Source organism: Notechis scutatus, chromosome 7, assembly GCF_049901735.1.
Source record: "Notechis scutatus isolate UNSWTSFEM ecotype Mainland chromosome 7, rNotScu1.2, whole genome shotgun sequence".
NCBI classification, from domain to species: domain Eukaryota; kingdom Metazoa; phylum Chordata; class Lepidosauria; order Squamata; family Elapidae; genus Notechis; species Notechis scutatus.
Genome location: NC_142015.1, coordinates 26948295 through 26975885, shown reverse-complemented (window position 1 = coordinate 26975885; position 27591 = coordinate 26948295). Strand labels below are relative to the sequence as shown.

General features: G+C 47.8%; 5 protein-coding genes across 5 annotated transcripts; all 5 read right to left on the bottom strand.

The window, feature by feature from the left end:
* Positions 1 to 1033: 1033 nt before the first annotated feature.
* On the bottom strand, positions 1034 to 6244 carry REXO2 (RNA exonuclease 2). The gene is made up of 7 exons (XM_026681034.2): positions 6017 to 6244; positions 4880 to 4963; positions 3805 to 3882; positions 2663 to 2774; positions 2048 to 2156; positions 1605 to 1658; positions 1034 to 1430 (listed from the first exon to the last, which is right to left on the bottom strand). Exons 1-7 carry the CDS (start codon positions 6149 to 6151, stop codon positions 1301 to 1303), a joined length of 702 nt encoding a protein of 233 aa, XP_026536819.1. The 5' UTR covers positions 6152 to 6244; the 3' UTR covers positions 1034 to 1300.
* Positions 6245 to 7245: 1001 nt separating this feature from the next.
* Positions 7246 to 13239, bottom strand: RBM7 (RNA binding motif protein 7). The gene is made up of 5 exons (XM_087969763.1): positions 12778 to 13239; positions 11420 to 11582; positions 10466 to 10571; positions 9993 to 10071; positions 7246 to 9280 (listed from the first exon to the last, which is right to left on the bottom strand). The coding sequence occupies exons 1-5, from the start codon at positions 13237 to 13239 to the stop codon at positions 8984 to 8986; spliced, it is 1107 nt and encodes a 368-aa protein (XP_087825889.1). The 3' UTR covers positions 7246 to 8983.
* Positions 13240 to 13787: 548 nt separating this feature from the next.
* LOC113430258 (nicotinamide N-methyltransferase-like) lies at positions 13788 to 16194 on the bottom strand. Its single transcript, XM_026692718.2, has 3 exons — positions 15892 to 16194; positions 15140 to 15347; positions 13788 to 14380 (listed from the first exon to the last, which is right to left on the bottom strand). The coding sequence occupies exons 1-3, from the start codon at positions 16097 to 16099 to the stop codon at positions 13954 to 13956; spliced, it is 843 nt and encodes a 280-aa protein (XP_026548503.2). The 5' UTR covers positions 16100 to 16194; the 3' UTR covers positions 13788 to 13953.
* A 4126-nt stretch (positions 16195 to 20320) lies between these two features.
* LOC148130072 (nicotinamide N-methyltransferase-like) lies at positions 20321 to 24690 on the bottom strand. Its single transcript, XM_087969768.1, has 3 exons — positions 24214 to 24690; positions 21906 to 22113; positions 20321 to 20906 (listed from the first exon to the last, which is right to left on the bottom strand). Exons 1-3 carry the CDS (start codon positions 24362 to 24364, stop codon positions 20480 to 20482), a joined length of 786 nt encoding a protein of 261 aa, XP_087825894.1. The 5' UTR covers positions 24365 to 24690; the 3' UTR covers positions 20321 to 20479.
* A 385-nt stretch (positions 24691 to 25075) lies between these two features.
* On the bottom strand, positions 25076 to 27534 carry LOC148130071 (nicotinamide N-methyltransferase-like). The gene is made up of 3 exons (XM_087969765.1): positions 27331 to 27534; positions 26660 to 26867; positions 25076 to 25660 (listed from the first exon to the last, which is right to left on the bottom strand). Exons 1-3 carry the CDS (start codon positions 27476 to 27478, stop codon positions 25234 to 25236), a joined length of 783 nt encoding a protein of 260 aa, XP_087825891.1. The 5' UTR covers positions 27479 to 27534; the 3' UTR covers positions 25076 to 25233.
* Positions 27535 to 27591: the final 57 nt, after the last annotated feature.

Here is a 27591-nt window from a genome sequence, read left to right as displayed (position 1 = left end):
AAATTGCATGTTTTATCGTTCTACATTGAAAATATCTAGATAGTCTATATATAACTTACAAGCCACGTATAGGACCCAGGCTAATCCAGCTAATGCAAAAACCACACACACACACACACAGACTGAATGTTTTGCTTCATACTTCTAGCAAGCCTTTCGTAAATGCCCATGTAAAATGGTGTCAAATTAAATGTGCAACAACAAAAACCCCACTATTGGAACAAGATGAAATTTTCGGTGGCCGTTTCAAAAATGACAACTAATTTGTAGGATTTGTGACAACAGTGCGGATCCAGCCAGGTCACATGAGATATTCATAAGGCCCATTCTTTCCATGCCTATCTCCTTCTCTAAACCCAACAAGACCCTCCAGCTGGAAGACCACATGAATTAAGTTCAGCAAGGTTTGTTCGGGAAACGATGCTGTGCAGGCCCAGTTAATGAATTGACCGTGGCTTTAACAAGGAAGAAGGCGACTCGTTTGCCAGGTCTGGCTCCTTCCGCTTTTAATTCCTGCACACCTGGGCACCTTTAGCAGCGCTGTCAGTCGACATCTTTGGGGAAGCAGCTCTGGAGGTCGAAATACAGGTAAGCCAGAGAGCGAAAAAGAATAGCTTTAAAAGACAAAAGTAAAAGCTTTGGAGGGTCATTTTCCGAGGAGCTGTTTAAACCAGAGGAAGGCCGTTCCCGGCTGCAGGCTTAGCCGTGGGGCAGAGAGAGGGTGAGAAGGGGGCCCAGCACTGAACAGGGAAAACTGTGCAGGCTGCCCAACTTAAACAATATTTGAAAGGGGACGTTGGTTTTAAACATGAGAACAAAAACTAGAGAACGAAGATCCCTCGCAGCAAAAACACCATTAAGGATCACAGATGCCCACTCAAAATAATTGCTGAGCTTCTATCTCAAGTTTAACATTAACCTGGAGTTTTTGCTGGGTTTTGTTTTTGTTAAAACCATTTTTAAGGGCTATGTTAAGCCTCCTCCTCCTCCTGAACCAGAACTGAGCCCCAGAAGACAAGGAAAAAGGCAACCATTTTGCAGGGAGGTCGATTTTATTTCTAAAACAAATTGAGGCTGTTTGCAGCTAAATGCAGGCCCTTCTCCGAGGACCGCAAGCATTCGATACTTCTGAACGGAAGAACCAGCGAGTGGCAGAGGCAGGCCTTGAAACGCCTCTCCCCTCTGGGATCCTCTTACGTCGCCGTTCTGAGAAAGCGACGGAGCTGAAAGGCAGTTCTTCTCTTCCGCAGGAAGACTGCCCTGGGCTCTGGAGGTTTTCCTGAAGGACGGGGATGCGGGATCAACTAATAGACTGTTCGCTTTCTCCGTTTTCCAGCAGTTTTCTTTTCCTTTCATCTGTTTTCCTCTTAAAGATGCTATTTCTGTAGAACTGCAGCTCCTTGATGCTCTCCCGGATGTCATCCAGGGCTCTGAAAATAAAACGATCCAGGAAAAATATACTTTACGGATAAGGAAACACGTTTTTATATTCTTTTACGATGGGGTTAGCAAACTCTCCAGAGTCACTTGGGTGAGGGGAGCGGTGTAGAAATTTAAGAAACAAATAAGTAATACAAACGCAGGCCCCCTTTGGACAGCCTCACCTGTGAGAAGCAGACTTCCTGGGAGCAAACTCATAGTCCTCAGGGTACCAGCGCCTGAAACGAAAAGAGGGACGCCTTCCGTCTCCATGCTGAGGAAGCCAAAGCAGCCCCCCCCCGCCCCCTTGCATGCAGAAGCCACACCAAAGGAGGGTCTGCAGAAGCTTGGAAGAACTGCGGCCGCAAGAGTCAAATCCTGGGCCAGAAATCAGCTTCACCGAAGACCATTTCAGGCCTGCAAATGCTTTTTTACTGAAAACGTGTATTATTTTCCTGAAGGGAGCTCCCTGCCTCACTGAGCTCCCCTTCCCAACCTCTGCTAATCCCACGGGAGTCTCCCAATTCCACCGTTCCGCCAACTGGAACCCCTGGCTAGGAATTCTGGAGGGCGCCTGCTTGAAGAACCCCCCATTGCCCAGGGTCCAAAGTTGGATGTTCCTATTAACCTGCAGAGTTCCTTCACGGTGCTGACATCGATGATCCGGTAATGGAGATGCTTCATGAACTGCGGCATGTATTTGTCAAGAAACTTCTTGTCGGCATGAACAGAGTTTCCTGTCCGGGAGCAAACGCACCCAGTCAAACCAGGATTCTCAGCCAGGAGACGGAGAAAAATGCAAAGGCCAACATTTCATCTCTACTGAATACAGTCGACTCTGGATTTAACAGACTAAACGTCCTTTAAAGCCAAATGTCCATTAAATGGAAGATTGTCCTGTATTCCAAAGGAACAAGTTAGAGTTAATCAAGTCCTGGCTGCCCTCCCCCCCCCCCCCCCCAAGGAGCCCCTGCCTGCCCACCCCATTGGCCTGCCCCCATCTAGGTAGCCCATGGCATATTCTCTTCCAGGGATCTTCTCCATTAACACCAAATCCCCTTAAAGCCAACCACCGTAGTGGGGTTCTCTCCCACTCTAAGCTGCGTGAACTCCCAGAATTCTCCCAGGCAGCCTGCTGGCTTGGGGACTTCTGGGAGCTGTAGTCCACGTGGCCTTTTAACCTTGCCCAGCTTGGGAAACTCCGGCTGAAACGAACGAAAGAGGCCAAGTTCACCGCTCCAACCTGCGAGAGGGCAGAGCCCTGGCGGAGTCTGTTGTCGGATGAAAGACAGGAACTCGTACTCCGCTTGGCGCAGGGAGATCGTACTCTCCTTCACGGCCTTGGTCAGACCCGACTGGGAGAGAAGAGAACGCAGAGGTGAAGCTGCATCGTCAAGAGAGTTGCTCGGACCCAACCCCCACAGGCTTCAAGGAACCCATGTCTGAAGGCGGTTGCCCAAGACAGGGACTCAGAGTAGCAAGGCCAGGCCTTGGGTAGGGTTGGGGGAGGAATTTTGGGAATAAGGGCATCCCTGAACATGCCAGAAGGGGTCTGAGGAAGGCTCAGCGGGCTCTATTATTCCAGAGCCTCTGAAGGATCTCTAGAGACCCCCATTCCAGGGGAACCAGCACAAGGTGGCCGACGGTGCCCACCACTCAGAAAGTTGAAGAGATACATAGGACAAGGGCTTTCAAACTTGGCAAGTTTAAGACTTGTGGACTTCAACTCCCAAAATTCCTAACATAACTGGAAGAGGAACTCTGGGAGTTGGAAGTCCACAAGTCTTAAAGCTGTCAAGTTTGAAGACTTCTGTCATAGAGAAATCCAACTGGACAAAGTCTACTACTTTGTTTTCATAATTATCTGCATTCCCAGACAGCTATTGTCTCCTCGTTGATGTTCCTCAACCAAGGGCCCGGAATCGTCTCTACCTGTGTAGGTTCATGACCTCTGACCCAAAACAAGGCTCCCTTCCAATTATTCACAGCAGGACAAGACCTTGGTGGCCCCATGGCTGGATGGGAGATATTCCTTTGCAACACAAGCCTCACTGGCCTTCCCATACATGAGCTCCTGTCACAGTTCCCCTCATAAAGAGTGGAAAGGTTGAGAAAAAGATTTAAATTCAAATATCAGGTTCCAGCAGGAACGAGAAACCTCAGAATCCCCAACTTCTGTTCTGCTGGGCTGCAGCTTCGGTGCTGACATCAGGGCGGTGCTGGGTTGCCCCGCTCTGGGCTACAAAGCCACTGAGCTGTCCCTCAAGGAAAAGGGTCCCTTCCTCAGGAGGGCAGAAGGGGACCCTAGGGAGGAGGAGGAGGGATGGTGAAACTGAGAAGAGGAAGCCATTTGAGCACAAAATTCTAGGAAATTGGAGATCTTACCTTCCCGTGATGCTCTTTGCACCAGTCTGACATGCTGTCAAGCAACTCATTGGGCTGGTTGATGATCAGGTTAGGACCCTACCAACCGAGAGAGGACATTTATGGATGAATGAATGAATGAATGTTTATATGACCATCCAACTGACCATCCGTAACTCCGGGCAGCTCACAAAGAGAATAGAAATAGAAATAGAAATAGAAATAGGAATAGAATAGAATAGAATAGAATAGAATAGAATAGAATAGGAGAGAATAGAACAAAATAGAATAAAGAAGGAAGGATAGAATAGAATAAGAAAGGACGAAGAGAAGAGAATAGGAAAGAATAGAATAGAATAAGAAAGAATAGAATAGAGTAGAATAGAATAGAAGAAGGAAGGACAATAGAATATAGAATAGCATAGCATAGCATAGAATATTCTTTATTGGCCAAGTGTGATTGGACACACAAGGACTTTGTCTTGGTGCAAATGCTCTCAGTGTACATAAAAGAAAAGAGACATTCGGCAAGAGTCAAGAATCATCAGGTACAACACTTAATGATAGTCACTGGGTGCAATAAGCAATCAAATCCTACCAGGAAACAGTCCATATAAATCGTAAGGATACAAGAGACAAGGTTACAGTCCTACAGTCACAAGTGGGAGGGGAGGAGTAATAAGGAGTGATGGGAGGATTAATGGTGATAGTAATGAGCCCAATAGAACAACAAAAAGCACTTAAAAACACAGCAGTCCAAAGGCCACCCTCCCTTTTCAGGGAAGGTTTCACCTTCGCTCCTTCCTTCCGCCAGCCATGCATCTCTCTGGTGGAGAGGAGGAAGAGGCAGCCCATCCTTGAGGGAGCCGGCAGGATTAGGCCGCGGAGGGATCCACGTCTCCTCAGAAGCCACAGGGAGAGAGAACCGCTGTAAGCCAGTCCGCCTTCCAGTTTAATCTGGCCTTTGCCCCCTTGGCAGCAGCCGGTCTCCAGGCTGGGACCATCTGGGCCTGGCAGGCGGGGAAAGGGGAACATTCCCCCCAGGGCCCCTCCATCAGGGGGAGACCTTGAACTAACCGTCAGGATAGCAACTTACTTCGGCCAGGATGTTCAGCCCTGAATCTGTGACCAGGCAGGCCATCTCCAGGATCTGGTCCTTCTCAACGTCCAGGCCGGTCATCTGTGTCCGAGAAGCAAAGGCAGCCAGGGGAAGAGCATGGGAATTAGCCCTGGCCTTAAGCAGGGACTCACTTACTGAAGGGGGGATGGGGGAGGAGAGTGGGGGGTGATTCACCGTCCTGCCTTCAAAGGAAGAAGGCGACACTCGGGAGGGAGAACCTCAGGGTTCCCCAACCTTGGCCACTTTAAGACGGGTGGACTTCCACTCCAGAATTCCTCCTCTGGTCATGTTAGCTCAGGAACTCTGGGAGTTGAAGGCCACAACTCTTCAACTTGCCAAGTTTGAAGACCCTTGATCTAGATCAGGGGTCTCCAACCTCGGCCACTTTAAGACGGGTGGACTTCCACTCCCAGAGTTCCTCAGCCAGTTCCTCAGCCAGACGAGTGGAAGTCCACCCGTCTTAAAGTGGCCGAGGTTGGAGACCCCTGCAAGTCTAAGGGCCGTCCATGGAGGGCTCCCATCCTTGGTGGGAGGATGCTTGCAGCTGGGCTGGGCATTGGGAGGGCCGAAAGCTCCCTGCCGGGTCAAGCCAGACCAGCTCTGGACCAGCGGGCCATGGAGGTGCCATGGAGGGCGGGGACCCCAATGCAGCTCTGGGGTCTCCCCAAAGACGGGGCAAATCTCGGCCCCCAAGGAAAACGCCAACTGCCCATGGGGAGCAAAGGGGGGGAGGGGCCCTCTGCTTGAATTCATGGGGCAGACCCCCTGAATGCTACCCCCCGCCCCACCCCCATTGGCTTCTGCCTGTTATGATGGGGGGGGGGATTGAGGGCCCCTCCCTTCAGCAGAAGCCCAGGAAGGAGGCACAGCTGCAGCCCCAGATTCAAGACCCCCCCAAAAAAATTGTGGAGGGAGATGCTGGGTCCCATCTTAGAAGGGGGAGTTGAGGTGTTTAGGAGGAAGCCCCCCATACAGGAGATCCCCCTGCCTGCCCCCTCCCAGCCCCCCGGCACCCTTGGAGGGGCCAGCCGCCCGCACCCCAAGTGGGCAGGCAGGCGGGGGAAATCTCCCGTGGGATGGGGGTTCCTTCCCCCCTTCCTGCCCCCTCCCTACCTCCAGGTCCACCCAGACGATCCTCTGGCCCATCAGGCCGGCCGCCTCGGCCATCGCTCGCCTCCCGCCGCGCCCCGGGACGCCTCCTCCGCAGAGCCGCAGCCAGCCGCGGGCGCTTCCGCCGACGCCACGCATCCACGCCGAAAGGGCCTACGGTTCCCGGCAGGCAGCGCGACACCGACCCGCCCCCCCGCCGGCTCCCGTCCTGCCGCAAGGGTTGCCGGGAAACGGAGTCCTCAAAAGAGCCCGACGCCAAGTGGCCGCGCCATGCTTAGCATGCCGGGAAAAGTAGTCCTCCCTCCCTCCCTCCCTCCCCTAAACGAAGGCGGAAGCATCCTCGTTGGAGGTCCGAGGGCCACCCGGGACCGGCCCCAGATGCCCGCCTGCTCCACCCTGCTGGGGAAGGAGGGAATGGGCAGCTGCTTCCCCCCCCCCCAATGGGCTGCTCTGGGGCAAGGCGATCGGCCTGCCAAGGGTTGGGGTTGGAGGGGGCAGACAGCTTGCAGCTGCGGCCAGGAAGGGGGGCAAGGTGGTCAATGTCAAGGTCGACCTTTGCCCTCCCTCTATGGCTGACCGTTTTTTTAAAAAGCACCTGCAGCTCAACTGCAAGGGGAAGGCAGAGGGGCCAAGAGGGGAGGCGGTGAGGGGGGGGGGACCAGAGGCTGCAGGTCAAAGGACAGGAATGGGCAGCAAAGCCCTTTGAGCTTCCTTGGGGGGGCCTCTGTGGAGCTGCTTTCCCTGCCCCAGGGCAAGGGGGCCTTGCTCATGAAGGAAGCGGCATTTCACCCCAGGAAATCGGTGCAGCCCAGATGGGCCTCGCTTGGGAAAAGAGAGCCCACCCTTCGCAGACGGTCATTAGCAATCTTAACAAATTCATTTATTTTTTCTTTTTGGAGTATGAATTCCCCAGGGGAAAGAAATAATGGCAGGAACAGACACAAAGCAATATCGCATCACTGAAGAGAAAGAACAGAGGGGCAGGTTAATATCCACCCCAGGCAAGACTTGGACATCCAGAGCATGCAGCCTCTCTTGGGGGCAGATCAATTCTGTCAGAGCCGCCCCAGGAATTTAGATTTTAGGGGAACAGGGGAACAAACCAGGCAGGCATTTTCAGGCAGGTGCACGGAGCCGACTCCACACGAGAGGCAAATACTTTTGGAAAACTCAGAAGAACCACTAGCTTGGAATTTAGACCTCAGGAAATTTTGTTTGCACACACACAACAGTTTTTACAAGAAAGGAATTATTTATTTTTTGTCATTATATACATATACATAAGCCTAAGGAAGGGCATGTTTAATACTCTCAACAATATTTCTTAGGAAAATGTTAGAAATGAATTTTAGGGGCTTTTTAAATTTACGGCATCATCAAAAGCAGGGTCATTGAAATACTAGTAGAAAATGTTTCCTGTATATGAACAATGTTGTCAACATTAATATTAACAAAATCTCACCCCTTCAGACATGTAGTATAACCAAGGCTTAAAAATCTTTCTTGGAAAAAAAGAAAAAGCAAGCAGCAACAGCAGCAAAATAAAACCCTAGTCCTGTTCTTTCAGGAATTCTGTTTGGTAGAAAGAATAATAGTCATCTTGGGACTGTAGTAGTAGGGAAGAGATGAGGATGAACCCGGTTAAAACGGCTGCTTCTTCCCTAAAATCACATGGCTCCAAGTGAAACGTATGCCAATTGCAAATACTGGGTACTAATTTTACTCAAAGCAGCCATTTGAAACACAATCCGTGTGTTTTACGTGTGCCCAGAAAACACAAACACTTAATTACCAGTCCCAATAGCTAATGTTTAAAGGAAGCACCGGAGATGCACCCGGAAGCCAAGTGAAAGCTAGGCCTGCTAGTTTCTTACCATTAAAAGTGCTCCCAGGCAAACACTTGTGCCAAATCAGGATTTCTCAGAATACAAAGAAGTAAGAGTTGCATGCAGTGATGGCATTTTAGCCAGGGAGGGAGGGGGAAGCGTGAAGATTGTAGCCCACCCGGGGGACTGAAAAGCAAGATTTCACTCTCCAATTACTAAGCATTTTGAGCTCTCATCAGGAACCAGTCATTTTATGATGAAATCTTTCATTACAAGCTTGCAATGGGCGCATATTCTCATCAATACTTACCTCTTTCTCGTTTCATTTGAATATTGATTTTCTAATTTAACCTAAATCAGAAATTTCTAATTTTGAAAGTGTTTGCAAAACAATCTGAATTTTTCTCCACGTGAGGCAGAAGCATGCAATAATTTCCTGAGAAGTGGCAATCACTTAAGATACTGCAGGGTTTCCTTGATATAAAAACCACCAGATCAGATCAGCTAAAAACCCCCAATGAGACTGTCAGTGTAAAGAGCACACATCCTTCATTACAGGTGATCAAATTCTTGGGCAAATCTACTCTCTTTGTAGATCTCACCAGGCGAAACACTTAATACAACGAATATTCAGTAACTTCATTCCCGCAGCAAAACACTGTTACCCAAATTGTCAACGGCCACCAAACTTTCTTCTTCCCGGCCCTTTTCTGAGCAACACCAGAACCGCCTCAGGGGCTCTTGCTATAAAAATACCAACGTTGGTTTTAAAATAAAACCAAAGCAGCAGAACTTTTTTTTTCCTTATAAAATAAACACAATGTCTTCTTTTCTTTATCCGTTTAAAAGTGTGGCACTTGTTTTTTCTCTCTTTGTCTAAACCCTGAGGGGAAGTTAATACAATTCAAAAATTCTTTTCTCTCAAAATACATACTGCAGATGATAGATATATAAAACTTTTTTTTTTCTTTTTAAAAAGGTAACTTGTGAAGTTATCGCCTACAAGCTCTCCGTAAAGGGAAGAAAGGAAGCTTTAAAAAGGGAAAGAACCAACAGGAAGAAATGTACGTAAAATCCGCTCCAAATACTTGCGAGTGGCGGGCGGAGCGCCATCCCCCATCGCGGTAACTCCGGCTGCCATGATTCAGCTCCAGCCTCCATACTTCCTGTCGTCATGGTAATGGTCTTCCCGGCTCCCCCGGAAGGAGTAATTGGAACCGCAGTCCGCAAGCCGCCTCTGCTCCTGGCCGTGGTGCCTGTGGCCAGACTGGTACGGGTGGGAGCTGGCCCTGCCCTTGCGGGGAGGCTCCAAGCGCCAGTGTGCTGGGGAGGCTGAGGACCAGGGGGAGGAGTAACCCTGCTGGCCTGCAGGCAAAGACTCGGGAAGCGGAGAGTTGTGCCTTCCGCCGTACGATGGGACCTGCTGCCAGGCCGAAGTCATCTGGGTGGGGAGGCAAGAAGCTTGGGGTGAGGAGAGGAGGGCCCTGCTGCCAGGAAGAATCCCCACAACCCCCGTGTCCAAGGAAGGGCAGGAAGGCTTCTGGGCCCTCAACTGCAGCCCTGCTGGGGAAGGGCAGAGGTGGGAGTATTGTCTGCTAAGCCAAAGAGGGCAGGAGAAAACGTTTTGAGCAGAGATTGAGAGCAGGACTCTCCACATTTGGCCTTGGCTGGCTGAGGAATTCTGGGAGTGGAAGTCCACAAAAGTCTTTAAAAGTTGCCAAGTTTGGACCCCCCACCCCGCTCTAGAGGGAACCAATAAGGAGGAGGAGGCCTGAGAAAGATAAAGTTGCAGCAAGCACGGTGAAGAGACAATATGGGCCATCAATGTAACACTTTGGGTGTTTTTTTTTTTTTACTGCACTTGCATATAAACATGTACAAGGATTTCCTCTGGAGCCTTTCATAAAATTTGGGGGGAGCAGTTCCCATGCAGGGAAGAATGCAGAAAAGCTGGTGGAATTGTCAGATTTGATGCTACTTCAGGCAACTGCAGCACGAAATAAAGATGGCTGGTGTTGCAGGAATTCGGCATGTAAAGAAAGAACACCCCCACCCCCCACCCCAGAGGAAAATACAGGCTCACATCCCATCTGTGAACCCTCAAGGGATCTGTGCTGTTCCTCTTCCAAATCCCACTGGGGAGGCCCACTCACCATAGCCTTTGATTGATGGTTGTCCAAAGAGGAGAATGATCTCTGGCCAGCTGACATGTTCTCTGTGTTCCTCTCAAACCTGTTAAGTCAAAACCAGAAGAAATCAGCTGTATTAATCTTAATGAAGTTGACATTCAATTTTATTTTATTTTTCCCAAGGAACCACATTCCATATATTTGTAAACTTACCATATTTAAAGCACTTCTTTAAAGAAAATATAATTAACCAGTTTTATTACAGGCACATTTGTCAAATGCCTCAGGAGACCTAGTAATTATTTCAAATCATGAATCATAATTCAGTGTTCTGAAAAGTATCAGAACATTTTAATAAGTGGTTTTGAAATACTTTTAAATAACACGCCGCTTCTGCATTTTCGTGCTATCATTTCATGAATTTCATTTTCCACCCCAGCTAGACCCCTCAAATTAGGCCAGTTTAAAAGCCAGCAGAGAAGTCCACCCAAGGCTACCTGTTGCTGTGTGCTGCTGCCAGAAGCTGTGGGCTGGAGGGGTTTCCGTTTGCAAATCCATGTGGGGCACAGGGTGAGGTGACCTCTTGAGATGCATGACTGCTCCCTGGAAGACATTTTGGAAGATGAATTAAAGGACTCTTGAGGGAGACAAACTGCAAGATGCCAGCAGCCAAGATGGAGCAATTAACTGGCTCTGAAGTATCACACCAGAGGACTACTACAGCACACAAACAGATTTCCAAAACAAATGTTGCAACCTTCTGAAATACCCAGTAGGGGACAATGCAATCGCAATGCAACACTAAAGACACCAAAGTCCAACTTAATTGCAATCCCATGTTAGATGGAAATGAGCCGTCCTGAGCTGAAAAAAACTAAGGACATTCTTTCAAATACATCAGCCCCATTCTGCAAAAGTTAATTTCGCATATTTTGTTTAAAGCAGAAGTGAGATTTAAAGAATACCAACACACTGAAACCAAGACTCCAGAATTCACTTCAGCAATGGGGCTGAATTGGGAATAAATTTGTTTTAAGAAGAATGTTTTGTGGTAACAGCAGATTATATTTCACAACTGAACAACTCAAAGTGCATACAGCATTCAGTGAAGCAGAATAGTCATTTGTAGGGCAATGATTTTAGGATCTTTGTAATATTTAGATGCATCATGTATTTAAATATAAAATTAACTAAAATTTAAGCCGATCCCAGCAATGGTTCTTCAAGGCTGACAAAGCAGCCTCTTCTCAAAAATAGTTCATGTTAATACACAGACAATGTGGTGTTCACTATTATCGTATCTTCTACTTAAAGGTTTGGCAACTGTTTAATCCAGCATGGTTACACAAAGCACTTTGCTCTAACAGTTTACACACTAGCTCTAAGGGAAGTGATAAAATCTTTCTACTTTGCCAAGATCATCTAGGCTGCTTGACACATTTTATGGATACCTGATCGGAACTGAATTTTGAGCGGTCTCCCAAAAAGTTTGATCCCATGAAGCAGACTCATGCCATAGGGAACAGATTCTTCATGTTTGAAATTCACAAATGCAAACTGTTTTGGTTTCCCATCCCTGTCCTTCGGGATCTTTACTTTAATGACTGGGCCTGCCTGCAAACCAAGAAACAAAACGTTGCATTAAAAAACAGACCTGGCATGTAAGTCACTTAACACGCCCACATTTCGAATAAACCTTCAAAGAGGGGCAGCACTTGCCAATCAAGCAGAGGATATTGTTATGGTGCAAACATTTCCTCAACATCAAATGCCCTTATGCTTAGATTTTAAAAACATCCTAAAAAACATCCTGAAAACAAAAGAGCGAGTTAAAGTCTTTCACTTTCGCAAACATGGATGGAAAGAAGTTCCAACAGTTGGGAGCAGCCAGAGTTCCCTAAATGAGAAGGGAAACACTGAAAAAGTTACCGAAAAAGTCCCACTGGAACGATGGATGCTCAGGCTAGTCTCCTGGGCAGAAAAGCTGCCAGGTTTCTTCAGGAGGCCACCAGTGACCCTGCACTGGAAAAAAAACGCACCAACCCACAAAGGAGGGGGGGGGGGAAAACCACACACCCCCAAATAAAGCAGCAGAAATCCACCGCCTTTTCTTTGCATGCCAAGGGAAATCAGGCATTTTAACTCAGGGGTCTCCCGAGCTGCTTGGGGGATTCTGGGAGCGGAAGCCCACAAGCCTTTTTTTTTTTCTTCTTCCTTCAATCCAATCAATGGTTTGTCAAGGCCCAAAATGCGGCCAGTGAAGCTGAACGGAGGAGCCTCCCTGCAAAGCCTGTCCTAGGAGAGACTTCATCATCGGGGCCTTTCTTTAAACTCGCCAAGTTGGGAGAAGCCCCGCGGCTCTTATCCCCTTCACAGTCCTGGCCTGGAAGGCGCAGAGGGAGGGGGTCGTGCAAGGGAGGGGGAGGGCTGGGGGAGGGGGAGGATTCGCCCCCCAACTCCTTCTCCTCCCCCCGTCCTCGGGCGGCTCTTTCCCACCGGGACCCTCGCTGCCTTTGGCCTCCCCGCGCAGCCCCCCACAATCTCCGGGGCCAGAGCCTCCCCCGCTGGATCCCGGGACGCCCTCAGCGGCCTTGGGCGGTGGGGGGGCGACGGACGAGGCGCCATCCTTAAAGCGCCCCCCTCCCTCAGCGCTCTTCCTCAGCCGGGGTGTCGGAGGGTCCGTGGGGGAGGCCTCCGAGGAAGCGCTCTCCCCCCGGCGGCCTAGCTCAGCGGCGCGCCGGGAGGGGAGGAGGAGAGACCCCACCGGCGACCCTCCGACCTCCGGCGATCCCCCCTCCGGCCTCCGTACCTGGTGGAAGAGCTCGAAGACCAGCTCCTCGGTCACGCGCGGGTCGAGGTTGCCCACGAAGAGCGTCCGGTCCGCCTCCGCCGCCCCCATCGCCTCAGCCGGCCCTCGGCTCCTCCGGGGCGCATGCGCGCTAAGAGGAAGAAGAAGAAGAAGAGCGGAACCTCGCCGCCCCTCCTGGAACGCGCGAAGTGCGCGGGCGCAGAACGACCTCTCGGTTTCCGGACAGCCGGAGAGGGAAGGCGAGCGACGAGAGTCAAAAAGGTCAGACTGGCAGCGCGCGGCGGAGGAAGCCCGATTGGAATGCGTGTCCCCGCCCTCTCTGCGGGAGTCCCAGCTGGGATTGAGAAGGGAGGATTTTACATTAAAAAAGGCAGCACCGTCTGAAAATGATTTTATTTTTTTAGGGTATTCTTCCTGTCGCCCAGGAAGTTCAACGCCCACAGAGGGCAAAACACAATACATCCAAACTCAAGATAAACCGCACCAAACTTGATGGCAGGAAATACGACTTCAGCAACAGAGTGGTCAATGTCTGGAATCCTCTACCTGACTCTGTATTTTTTTCCCCAAACCCCAAAAACTTTAACCTTAGACTGTCTACTATTGACCTTACCCCTTTCTTAAGAGGTGTGTAGGGGACGTGCATAAGCACACCAACGTGCCTACCGTCCCTGTCCTATTATTTCTTTTTAGTTTTCTTACCATGTGTCCATTTCATGTAATCATAACTATGTTTATACTTATCCCTGTTATCTTACAATCACTTGACAAAATAAATAAATAAATAAATAAAATAAAAACCCAGGCACTCTCAGCATCTCTTCCCCTTTTTGTCTTCGCCAAGAATTTCCAAGGCGTGTGATCCTCTTCATCAATAAACCTTCTTTCCAACCAACTTCTATAATTGCAGAGCCTTTTCCCCCACTTGGAACTGAACCCAGAAGGAAAATTCTTCCAACAAGGCGATCAACTGTACACATCGAGGAAAGCAGAAACCAGCACACACACAGAGAGAGAGATACAAAATATTTTATTACAAACAAAACCATTTTCTAATGGACCTCCTAGCAAAGGATCACAGAAGAGATGTGATGTGTGCTTTCCCTAACTTGTATAACAAAATCCTAACCATGTTTGGGGAAGCCTCTGGGTGTTACATCAACGGCTGCCTAAATTTCACGGACTGCATTTCTGGGCAAGAAGGATGCACCGCCCTTTTGCATCTGCTTCGGATGGAGGGCAGTTGATTCTGATCTCTTCAATCCATTTAATGACAAAGCCAGCCTGTCTCACTGCCTCTTCGATCACCTCCTTCTCCAGGTAGAGGACAGAAAACTTGTGTTGGCCCACCATGTAGTAGTGCGCTTCAAGGGATGAATTCAACAGGAGGTGCCCGCCCGGTTTCAGGAGGGAACTGATGTTCCTGAATGCCGATTGGTAGGTGGGGATGTCCTTGCAAGCCACATCGAAGCACAAACAGGAGAGCAGGCAATCTGCAGGAGGAAGAACCAGCGGGGCCAAAGGGTTGGGTTGGGTCACATCGCATTTCAGGTACCGCTTGACGGCTCTTCGGACTTTCTCTTCCTTCTCTGGCCATTTTTCCATGTGGATAAAGACAGGAAGAATATGACCCGCCTACCTCCAAACCTTGGTCACTCTGGAGTTGCCCTTCTTTTTATGGATGGAGATAGGTCAGGTCTCCCAGGTCTGCTGTCCTTCAAGAACAGGAAAGCCCTTCTCTGCATGGATTCAAATATCACCCTGGGACCTGGAAGGTCTACAACAGTGTCTCTCAACCTTGGCAACTCTCAAATGTGTGGACTTCCTCTCTCAGAGTAATCATCTTTCTGAGTCCAACAAAAGAAGAAACAGAGATGGAAACCCTACTAAGATACAGGTCGCACCAGGAGAGAGAGCTTGGGAAGGGGAGGCCCAAAGAAGACATGGACTACTGAGGAGGAGGAGATGACCCTGCAGATCCTTCTGAAGCCCTGCAGAAGAATGGAAACAGACCCGAGTCTGGAACAACTGGTCCAGCCCCTCCCATCAGCTCAGAAGAAACTGGATTTCTTGCCGCTTTGCTTTGCAAGCACAATGGGCACATCTAACTCAGCAGCAGCTAGCAAAGCTTTCTGAAAGAGAGTGAGTCCCCTTTCCTCCTTCAATGTGGACTCTTCTGGTCTGCACAATTACTCTCCTGTAAAGCTCCTGATTGCAAAATCTCTTCTGCTGCATTTTCATCCATGGACAGATTAGCCAAAGTTGAAAGAAAGGGACCTGGTTGCCTTCTGTAGTTGAATCTAAATTAATCTTATAGCCTTAAAGACTTTCAAAGGAAAAGCTCCATTCTTCCTCGACCTACCTGTCTCCTTCCAGCTCACAGATGTATTTCACAATGGGGGTCCAGTCGAAAGCCCCCGGCTCCTTCCTCAGCCATCGCTGCATCTCCTCCCGGTTCTGGTCAGCGTAATCGGTGGCTATGATCTCCCGGAAGGACTCGCAGGCGGAGAGGAACTGGTAGATGGATGCGCCACTGCCAATGTCGATGAGGGTGTCTCCCTTGATGCCATCTGGAGCCCATCAAGCCAACCAGAGTTTTTCAAACTGAGTTTGCTTTGGGTCCTTTGTATCTGCTACAGGGCCCTGTATAGTTTCCCCATCTACACTGCCTCAGAAGAACCAGAGACCCTCCAAAGACCATCCTGTAGACCACCTTACCACCTAGCAATTCCTTCTTAGCATTCCCATGAACCTGTTCCCAACCCACCTTTTCTCTCCTATGTCAAGAAGAAATAAATGTGAAAGAGATTGGGGGAACTTCTTCCTTGGGTTTCATGTCTAGATCAATCTGCAGAAAAGTTCAAGTAATAGAACATAGAATCACAGGGTTGGAAGGGATGTTTGTGACTATTTTGGCATCTGCCTTTTGTAAGCTACTTTCATTCCTTGGCTGTTTGTAGCCTGAAGAGGACGTCTAAGTGGGGCAGGTTACAATCCGCAGAATTACGAAGACGGAAGCGTGACTTTGAGATCTGCCTCTTGGCTCCTCCTGACCATCTCAGATCAACAAGCGTCCCTCACCTTGAGGTTAAAGCTGGGAAAGTCAACACTTACCTAGGGTGAAGGCCCTGTGGGCCCCTTTCAGGAAGAAGATTACAAACTGACCAATTTCATCATCCACAAGGCTTATTTTGTAGTACTTTTCCAGATGGTCTCTGGGATCGAAATGCTGAGTGTAGAAATCTCTCCCTGTACAAGACTCTTCCATCATCACAAAACTACTTTTACCAACTCCTGTTTTCTCCTTTCCTGATGTGAGCATTGTTATACCTTTGTCCTTGCTGGCTCCACCTCCTGATTTCCCTTACAGATTGCTTTCTCAACAAAGTTCACCTTTGCACGTTGCAGCGTGAGTATCTTGCCAATCATTTGAAGCCAGGACCTCCCCTGACCTAATCTTAACAAAACAAGATGTTCTCCTTTGAAAAGGAAGCATATTTCTGGTAGACAAGACTCTTCCATCATCACAACACTACTTTTACCAACTGCTGGTTTCTCCTTTCCTGATGTGAGCATTATTATACCTTTGTCCTTGCTGGCTCCACCTCCTGATTTCCCTTACATACACATTCCTCAACAAAACACACTGTTGTATCTCACAGCACAAGCATTTTGCCCATTTCCTGATTTAAGCAAGAATCTGACCTCTCCCATTTTACATAATCAAATTTTCTCCCTTGGAAAAGAGGCACAAGAAGCCCCCCTTCCCCCTGGGGCAAAGAAAGGAAGCGGGAAAGGAAGAGGGAAAGGAAGAGGGAAAGGATTTTAGTGTGGAAGAGCCAGAGAAACAGGAGAGGCAGGGCAGAGAAGAGTGCCTTCAGGGCCAGATAGCCAAACTATGAGGCCTCACCTCCACTTTCTTACTGCCCTACCTCTGGCCCAGAATCATAAAACTGGAAGGGACCTCAAAGATCTTCTAGTCCCACCACCTGCTCAAGGCATGAGTCCTATACCATCCCAGTCAAATGGCCGGCCAGTTTATTTTTGAAAACCTCCAGTGGTGGAGCACTCATAACCCAAGAAGGCAAGCTATTCCATTGGCTGATTGTTCTCACCGTCAGAAATTTCTCCTTATATCTAGATTGTATGTCTCTTTGACAAGCTTCCACCCATTACTTCTTGTCCTGACCTCTGGTGCCCTAGAGAATAAGTCAGTCCCCTCTTTGTGACAACCCCTCAAGTACCACTTGCAGTAGTAGTTTGGCAAGACCACGCTTGGGATACCACAACCACTTTTGTTCACCACAATACAAAAAAGTTGTTGAGGTTTTTAGAAAGAGTGCAGAGAAGAGCAGCCAAGATGATTAGGGGACTGGAGGCTGAAACATATGAAGAAGGATTGCAGGAATTGGGTGTGTCTGTAATGGAGAGAAGGACTAAGGGTGACATGATAAGAGTCTTCCAATGTTTGAGGGGCTGTCACAGAGCGGAGTGGGGTCAACCAATTCTTCAAAGCACCAGAAATCTGGGCAAGAAGCAATGGATAGAAACTGATCAAGGAGAGAACCAACCTAGAACTAAGGAGAAATTTCATGACAGTGAAAATAATTGATCAGTGGAACGGTTTGCTTCTAGAAATTGTGGGTGCTCCATCACTGAAGGTTTTCTGGAAGAGATTGGACAGCCATTTTTCTGAAAATGTGTGGGATCTCCTGCTTGAGCAGGGGGTTGGACTAGAAGACCTCCAAGGTCCCTTCTGATTTTATTATTCTGTATTCTGCCTTCAGTATTGGAAGTCAGCTATCATCCCTAATCCTTCTGTTCAATAGGCTAGCCCAGAGGTCTCCAAACTTGGCAACTGTAAGACTTGTGGACTTCAACTCCCAGAATTCTCCAGCCAGCTATGAAAATTCTGGAGAATTCTGGGAAGTGAAGTCCACAAGTCTTACAATTGCCAAGTTTGGAGACCTCTGGGCTAGACATGCCTAGTTCCCTCCACCGTTCATCATACGATTTAGCCTCCACGCCCTTTATCACCTTTGTTGCTCTACTCTACACACTTCCCAGAGCCTCCACATCTTTTTTGAATTGTGATCAAAGCTGGGTGCAGAATCCCAAGTGTGCTCTTACCAGTGTGGTATAAAGCGGTACTTTCACTTCTTGTTGTCTTGAAGCTATGCTTCTCTTGGTGCCGCCTAGGACTGTGTTAGCTTTTCTGGCAGTTGTGTTGCTCCTCTGTGAGACAGAGGAGGAGGTGGAAGGGCGCTTGGTGGGGCCTGAAGGTTTTATCTTCAAGAAAAAGCTTCTGTCTTTTGTTTTTCCTCCTAATTCCTGCTCTGGAAAGTAGCATTATAATTTTACAATGCAGTCCAGCCTCGTGCTTTTTGAAGTTATCTCCAGCCATCTTCCTTTCTCTCCTTTGCAGAGAGTGACACAGAGAGGTGGACACACATACACACGCCATGAAAGACACCATGCACTCATTCTCTTATTTCCCCCTTTAAGCTCTTTCTCTTGCCAAGAACCTGTTTCATTGGGGCTTCAGTTCAGTTCCAGAGTCCAACACTCCTTTGGGACAACCTCTCTTCCCTTTCATTTCAGAATTCCAATTCTGTTTCCTAAATGCCCAGCTCCCCTCCTAGCCTTTGCTCTAATCTATTCATACCTTATGTTATATGTTTGCATACTTACCTATGATAGGTTGGTCCTTGGTGGCGGGAGATTTGAAGAGCCGTCATTGGCCACGAGCCGCGAGCAGCCGGCTATAAAAAAGGCTGCCGCGGTTTCTCCGCATGCGATTATTAGAAAGAAAATAAAAAGGAAAAAGTCAACTGGGTCTCGAGTCTCTTTTCCCACAACGCAACGCCTTACTTCCTGCTTGTTGGCTTCAAAGGGTTGCTATTTACAGCAGCTGGGAAGTGGCATCTATTTTGGCTCCTGGTTTATTAGTCTCCTGAGGTAGGGCAGCATTTCTCAACCTTGGCAACTTTAAGAGGAGCAGATTTCAACTCCCGGAATCCCCACCCACCCAAATTAGAACTTAAAATCCGATATTATCTGATCCTTAGAGATACACTCCCAAGCCAAAATAGTTTATGTCCTGGGCTGCCCTGACCCTGTTTGAACTGTTCTTCAAAGCCAACACTCTAAACTGATCAAATAGGACAAATTCTGGGCGGAATTTTTCCCTGAAAAATCTGAAGAATGTCCTCTGTTCTCCTGAATGCCTTCTCTGTTCTCAGAAACATTTTGGGTTCCAAGAGCATTAAACCATCTCTTGTCTTCCAAATAAGGGAAATCTAGCAAAAATGGGTCTTGTGATATTGGTGCTTCTTCTTCTGCGACCACTTCTGCCACCCACCCACTCAATGTCTTCTTCCTGCTAGAAGCACAACGATGGCAGGGCACGAACTTGGGAGTAATGATCATCTCTCTCCTGATTTCCTTATATGGGCTCATATAGTCTCTAAAGTTGCATCAAGTAAGCCGAATGACCCCAATGAGCCTCTAGCAAATAAATGGAAGACCACCTTCTGCAGGTTCATCTCTCCCATTTAGCCTCAAGAGAGATTCAGACCTCTTCTTCCCAACATAGATCCTTCAAATAGCGCACATGATGCCACCCTTCCCCCATTCTGAAGACACCATTCTGCAGAAGACTCTTTCGGGCCCTGAAGGCATGGAGGTGACTTTTGGACATGCCTTCAGAACCTCTACTAAGAATGAGCTGCTAAGTCCATTCAGGAATTCTACTAACATGCAGAAGCAAATCTTTATGTGAGGAGCAAAATGTGTAGCAGCTCAGATATGCCCAGATAGCTCAGCTCTGTACCAACCCATTGTTTTTCTCCCATGGCACAAAAGTGCTTGCCAACCAGGTGCCTCTTCTGGGCACGAGTACTACCTTGTTCTGCCGCTTTGCCAGCTGTGGTTCCTTGTCCTCACTTGTGCCACAATTTTGTAGGCAGCCTGACCTGTGCCAAAGGGACCTACTATCAAAGTGGAGCCGGGGATTGGTTCACCAGCTTAAAACAGCTCTGGCATGCAGCTGCTTTGCAAACCAGCCTCCCCTGTATCCTGGAAAGACCCCACAACCGGACAAACTCTGACGGAGTCCCTGCCTGGCCAAAGAACCAGAGTGCAATATGTTTTACCCAACTCCTCAAGATCCAGATGTGGGTGGGAGGACATTTAGAGGTGGGACACTGAGCAGAAAAGAAAGGGATGAGATCAAGAGGGCTGAAGGAAGCTGCTCCCTGACCTCCCAGCCACCAGGGGTAGCCCCTTGGGTGATCCTGCCTCTGCTCTGAGCTGGCTCAGCCTTGCTGCTAATTGGGGAAGCAGAGTGAGAGGGATAGGTAGCTCTGACTGGCAGAAGAGCAGCTGCTGGAGGCAATGAGGGATTCGCCCCTCAGCCAGTGGCAGGGTAGCCAGGAAGAACGGAGTGCCATCTCAGAAAGGGCAAGGCTGAGGGCAGCCCAGGGCAACACATGCACAGAGAATCCATGTACATAGAAAAACAGACAGACACAACACAAGGAAAGCAGAAACCAACACGCAATCACTTTATTCCATGTCTACAAGGAAAGGCATAGAGAAGAGCAGAGAAGCCACGTGGTGTGTGCTTTCCCTAACTGGTATAACAGATTCATTACAATAACTGGGGAAGCATCTGGGTTTTACGTTGGCAACTGCCTGATTTTCATGGGCTACATTTCTGGGCAAGAAAGATGCACAGCTTCTTCCCATCAGCTAGAGAAGCGGGGATGTTCACCCTGGTCTCCTCAATCCACTTGATGACAAAGCCAGCCTGTCTCACTGCCTCTTCTACCATCTCCTTCTCCAGGTAGAGGGTGGAGAATTTGTGTTGGCCCACCATGTAGTAATGTTCCTCAATCGTTGAATGGAAGAGAAGGTGCCCACCTGGTTTTAGGAGGGAACTGATGTTCCTGAATGCCGATTGGTAGGTGGGGATGTCCTTGCAAGCCCCATCGAAGCACAGGGTGGAGAGCAGGCAATCTGCAGGAGGAAGAACCAGCGGGGCCAAAGGGTTGGGTTGGGTCACATCGCATTTCAGGTATCGCTTGACAGTTCTTCGGACTTTCTCTTCCTTCTCTGGCCATTTTTCCCTGGGGATAAAGACAGGAAGAATATGACCCGCCTACCTCCAAACCTTGGTCACTCTAGAGATTCCCTTCTTTTTATGGATGGAGATAGGCCAGGTCTCCCAGGTCTGCTGTCCTTCAAGAACAGGAATGGCCTTCTCTCAGGAATTCTCCTTCTTGCCTAGGTTCAAGTATCAGCCTGCAAAAGGCAAGGGCAGGATTCCTCAGCCTTGGCAGCTCCTAAGATATGTGGGCTTCAGATGCCAAAATTTCCCAACCAGAACAAGGAACCCTGGATTAGAGTTGGCGGTCACCAATCTCTTTGTCTTGGCACGCCCTACTTCACAGGTGGAGAAGACACTATAAATTATTTCCATGAATTAATAATGAGCCCCGTGTGCCTATGTCATCACCAAAATTCCATGATTTAAGGTGAGAATGGAAAGAGGTGATGGCAGCCTCTCCGTAATGAATTCTCCTCTCTGGCATCCTAGGGTTGCTATGGAAATGGTCCATGAGTATCTTCAGTGAATTTCCCCCTGAGCAGCACATGGATTCCCACTGCCTTTCTCCAGGAGTTACCGGCAGGAGAAGAAGAACCACCCAGACCCAAAGAAGACGTGGACCATTGAGGAGGAGATGACCTTGCAGGTCCTTCTGAAGCACTGCAGAAGACTTAAAACAGAGACTGAGCCATTGATGCTCCACTTCCCATTTGCCCAGGGGAGACAGTGAACTTGTTGCCAATTTGCTTCGCTACCACAATGGGCACATCTATCTCAGCCGCAGCTGGCCGTGGTCTCTGAAAGAGAGAGTCCCCTTTGGTTCTTCTGGTCTGCACGGTTATTCTCCTGTTAAGCTGCTGGTTGCAAAATCTCTCCTGCAACATTTTCATACATGGACAGATTAGTCAGAGTTGAAAGAAGAGTGCTGGATTTTGGGTTTCCTTCTCTAGTTGAATCTAAATAAATCTTATAGTCTTAAAGACTTTCAAAGGAAAAGCTCCATTCTTCCTCGACCTACCTGTCTCCTTCCAGCTCACAGACATATTTCACAATGGGAGTCCAGTCGAAAGCCCCCGGCTCCTTCCTCAGCCATCGCTGCACCTCCTCCCGGTTCTGGTCAGTGTAGTCACTGGCTATGATCTCCCGGAAGGACTCACAAGCAGAGAGGAACTGGTAGATGGTTGGGCCGGTACCAATGTCGATGAGCATGTCTCCCTTGATGCCATCTGGAGCCCATCAAGCGAAATACAGGGTTTTTCAACTTCAGTTTTCTTTGGGTCCTTTATATCTGCTATTCTGCATATTGATACCTATTTTCCCCCATCTGAACTGCCCCAGAAGCACCAGAAGCCCTTTGAAGAGCATCCTGGAGGCCCCCTGATCACCTGGCAACCCCTTTCCTTCTCAGCATTCCCATGAACCTGTTCCCAACCCAATCATTTGCTCATTCCTCAAGAAGAAGTTCACACAGGCAAAAACTTTTGTCCACAAGCCAATTGCTTGGGCTTCATTTCCACATCAGTCTGTAAACTGTTTAGACTTCTCCCATCTGGACGCCAGGAAAGGGCATTGCATGCCAAAACAATAGACCCAAAGTTAGTTATTGCTCCTGTGCTGTCACTCTGCTAAACACTTAATTTCCACAATACTGCCTTAGGACTAAAGATATTTACCCATGTAGTAGGCTGTATTGATATTCTTCTTCTCACCTTTCTCATCTTCCCTAATACCTTCTCCTATTGGTATCTATGATTTGTCACTTGTTGCATTTCATGATTAATGATTGTAACTATGATCTATGATATCGATGACCTATTGCCTTGTTTTTTGTATATACACTGAGAGCTTCTGCACCAGGGACCAATTCTTTGTGTGTCCAATTACACTTAACCAATAAAGAATTCTGTTCTGTCCCATTCCATTTTATTCCATTCTATAAAAGGTCAAGTCATGTTTTGGCATGTGCCTCTTGTAAGCTATTTCCACCGTGTAGCTGTTTCTACCCTGAAGAGGACATCTGAATGGTGCAAGTTATAACCAGCAGAATTGTGAATATAACAGAATAAAAGTTTTGGAAACCTCTTGGAGGTCTTGTCATCCTCCTGGACACGCAGAAGACCCTCTATCATTCTGGACAAATGGCTGTCCAATCTCTTCCTAAAACCCTCCAGTGATGGAGCACCGATAACTTCTGAAGGCAACCCGTTCCACTGACGAACTGTTAGAGAATTCCTCCTTAATTCCGGGTTGCTTCTCTCCTTGATTAATTCCCATCCATTGTTTCGTGCTCTGCTTTTCGGTACAGTGGAAAATAGCCTGACCCTTATTCCTTGTGGTGGCCCCTCACCTATCGGAACACTTTTATCATGTCACCTCTAGCCTTCCTTGTCGCTAGATTAGACCTACCAGATTCCTGCAACCATTCTCATATGTTTTAGCCTCCAACCCCCCAATCATCTTTGTTGCTCTTCTATGCTCTCTTTCTAGAGTCCCAACACCTATTTTATATCATGGTGACCAAAACTGGATGCAATATTTCCTAGCATGAATATGAACAAATGAGCTTGCGTTGTGCCTCTTGGCTTCTCCTTGGCATCTCTGATCAAGAAGCCTCCTTCACATGATAAAACAACACATAGACTAAACCAGAGATATTTTTATTGGGAATTATACCGGAAATATACAATAAAGAATTGAAATATTTGATTGTAAATGTTTTGACAGTGGCTAGAATTGTATTTGCTAAGAATTGGAAAAATGAAAAAATGCCTATGCAGGAGGAAGTTATTAAGAAAATTATGGACTGTGCTGAAATGAGTAAATTGACATTTGAAATTAGAGAACAAGAAGATAAACAATTTTATATGATATGGGACTTATTTTATCAATGGTTAGATAAAAAGACATGGTAATGAAATAGACTAAGAAATTTTATAATAGAAAACTAATAGATTGGTATAGAACATAATACAAAAATATATAGCCATTGGACGAATGCATAATATAAATGTATAATAAAATCTAGAATATCTCATATAAAATGATGGAATAATAGTTTAATCAAATGAATGATTAATAACTGATAAATATATAAGCATATGTTAGATTGACAATGTGAGAACCTATATAACCTATGAGTAAGGACTATGAAAGGATAGCACAAAAGATTTGCAACCAACTGACACACTGTATGTATATGACTGGAAGATGGTTTTATGTTTTTACGTTTTGTCTGTAAATGTTTGTCTTAAAAAATAATTTTTTTATTAAAAATAAAAAGAATCACCCCTCACCTTGGGGTTAAAATTGAGAAAGTCAGCACTTACCTATGGTGAATGCCCTGTGGGCCCCTTTCAGGAATGAGATTAAAACCTGGTCATCATCTTCATCCAAGTTAACTTTATAATAGCTTTCCAGATAATCTTTGGGAAGAAAATACTCGTTATAGAACTCTCCCTCTGTGAAAGGCTCCTCCATCACCACAGAAAATCTTTGGCTGGCTGCTCTTCTCAAGTTCTGAGCTTGATCATATTTTTATCTTGGTTAGCTCCACCCCGTGGTTTCTCTTATGGATTGGTTTCTTAACAAAGGCCCATGCTGCAGGCTACAGAGTGGTGCCGAAAGAGCTGTTAATTATAGCAACTAGGGAGAAGCATCTAATTCCGCTTCTGCTTGATGGCTCTCTAGCTCTTCAGTCCAGGACAGATAGATGAGCCTTTCTCAACCCTGGCAACTTTAAGAGGAGTGGACTTCAACTCTCAGGATTTGCCCCTGATGTGAGAATGCAAAATCTAATATTATCTGATCTGATCTCAGCGAGATTCGCCCTTCAGCCAGTGGCAGGGTAGCCAGGAAGAATGGAGTGACAGATCAAAAAAGGGAGGGATGAGGCAGTGGTGGGATTCAAAATTTTTACTACTGGTTCTGTGGGCATGGCGTGGTGGGAATGGTGTGGCTTGGCGGTGCATGGCTGGTTAGGTGTGGCAGGGGAAAGATACTGCAAAATCCCCATTCCCTTCCCACCCAACTAATCTGCTTTCCAGCTCTGTTCTCCTGTGCAGGGCTACCGGTTCTCAAGAACTGGTCACAACCAGCTGAATACCACGTCTAGGCTGAGAGCAGCCCAGGGCAATACGTGCACAGAGAATCCCTGCACATAGAAAGCAGAGAGACACAACACAAGGAAAGCAGAAACCAACACGCAATCACTTTATTCCATGCCTACAAGGAAAGGCATAGAGAAGAGCAGAGAAGCCACGTGGTGTGTGCTTTCCCTAACTGGTATAACAGATTCATTACAATATCTGGGGAAGCATCTGGGTTTTACGTTGGCAACTGCCTGATTTTCATGGGCTACATTTCTGGGCAAGAAGGATGCACAGCTTCTTCCCATCAGCTAGAGAAGGGGGGATGTTGATCCTGGTCTCCTCAATCCACTTGATGACAAAGCCAGCCTGTCTCACTGCCTCTTCTACCATCTCCTTCTCCAGGTAGAGGGCTGAGAACTTGCGTTGGCCCACCATGTAGTAGTACCCTTCAAGGGTTGAATAAAGCAGGAGGTGCCCCCCTGGTTTCAGGAGGGAACTGATGTTCCTGAATGCCGATTGGTAGGTGGGGATGTCCTTGCAAGCCCCATCAAAGCACAGGGTGGAGAGCAGGCAATCTGCGGGCAGAAGAACCAACGGGGCCAAAGGGTTGGGTTGGGTCACATCGCATTTCAAGTACCGCTTGACGGTTCTTCGGACTTTCTCTTCCTTCTCTGGCCATTTTTCCCTGGGGATAAAGACAGGAAGAATATGACCTGCCTACCTCCAAACCTTGGTCACTCTGGAGATTCCCTTCTTTTTATGGATGGAGATAGGCCAGGTCTCCCAGGTCTGCTGTCCTTCAAGAACAGGAATGGACTTCTCTCAGGAATTCTCCTCCTTGCCTAGGTTCAAGTATCAGCCTGCAAAAGGCAAGGGCAGGATTCCTCAGCCTTGGCAGCTCCTAAGATATCTGGGCTTCAGATGCCAAAATTTCCCAACCAGAACAAGGAACCCTGGATTAGAGTTGGCGGTCACCAATCTCTTTGTCTTGGCACGCCCTACTTCACAGGTGGAGAAGACACTATAAATTATTTCCATGAATTAATAATGAGCCCCGTGTGCCTATGTCATCACCAAAATTCCATGATTTAAGGTGAAAATGGAAAGAGGTGATGGCAGCCTCTCCGTAATGAATTCTCCTCTCTGGCATCCTAGGGTTGCTATGGAAATGGTCCATGTGTATCTTCAGTGAATTTCCCCCTGAGCAGCACATGGATTCCCACTGCCTTTCTCCAGGAGTTACCGGCAGGAGAAGAAGAACCACCCAGACCCAAAGAAGACGTGGACCATTGAGGAGGAGATGACCTTGCAGGTCCTTCTGAAGCACTGCAGAAGACTTAAAACAGAGACTGAGCCATTGATGCTCCACTTCCCATTTGCCCAGGGGAGACAGTGAACTTGTTGCCAATTTGCTTTGCTACCACAATGGGCACATCTATCTCAGCCGCAGCTGGCCGTGGTCTCTGAAAGAGAGAGTCCCCTTTGGTTCTTCTGGTCTGCACGGTTATTCTCCTGTTAAGCTCCTGCTTGCAAAATCTCTCCTGCAACATTTTCATACATGGACAGATTAGTCAAAGTTGAAAGAAGAGTGCTGGATTTTGGGTTTCCTTCTCTAGTTGAATCTAAATAAATCTTATAGTCTTAAAGACTTTCAAAGCAAAAGCTACACTCTTCCTCTACCTACCTGTCTCCTTCCAGCTCACAGACATATTTCACAATGGGAGTCCAGTCGAAAGCCCCCGGCTCCTTCCTCAGCCATCGCTGCACCTCCTCCCGGTTCTGGTCAGTGTAGTCACTGGCTATGATCTCTCGGAAGGACTCACAAGCAGAGAGGAACTGGTAGATGGTTGGGCCGGTACCAATGTCGATGAGCATGTCTCCCTTGATGCCATCTGGAGCCCATCAAGCCAGAAACAGGGTTTTTCAACTTCAGTTTTCTTTGGGTCCTTTATACCTGCTATTCTGCATATTGATACCTATTTTCCCTCATCTGAACTGCCCCAGAAGTACCAGAAGCCCTTTGAAGAGCATCCTGGAGGCCCCCTGATCACCTGGCAACCCCTTTCCTTCTCAGCATTCCCATGAACCTGTTCCCAACCCAATCATTTGCTCATTCCTCAAGAAGAAGTTCACACAGGCAAAAACGTTTCTCCACAAGCCAATTGCTTGGGCTTCATTTCCACATCAGTCTTCTCCCATCTGGACGCCGCTGTAGGGCCTTGCATACCAAAACAATAGACCCAAAGTTGGTTGTTGCCCCTGTTCCACCACTCTGCTGAATCCCTAATCTCTGACCATCTCTGGTCAAGAAGCCTCCCTCACCTTGGGGTCAAAATTGAGAAAGTCAGCACTTACCTACAGTGAATGCCCTATGGGCCCCTTTCAGGAAAAAGGTTAAAATCTGGTCGTCGTCATCCAAGTTAACTTTATAATAGCTTTCCAGATAATCTTTGGGAAGAAAATTCTCGGCATAGAACTCTCCCTCTGTGAAAGGCTCCTCCATCACCCCAGAAACTCTTTGGCCGGTTGCTCCTCTCAAGTTCTGAGCTTGGTAGCTCCACCCCTTCATTCCTCTTACGGATGGGTTTCTGAACAAAGGGCAGTGTTGCAGGCTGC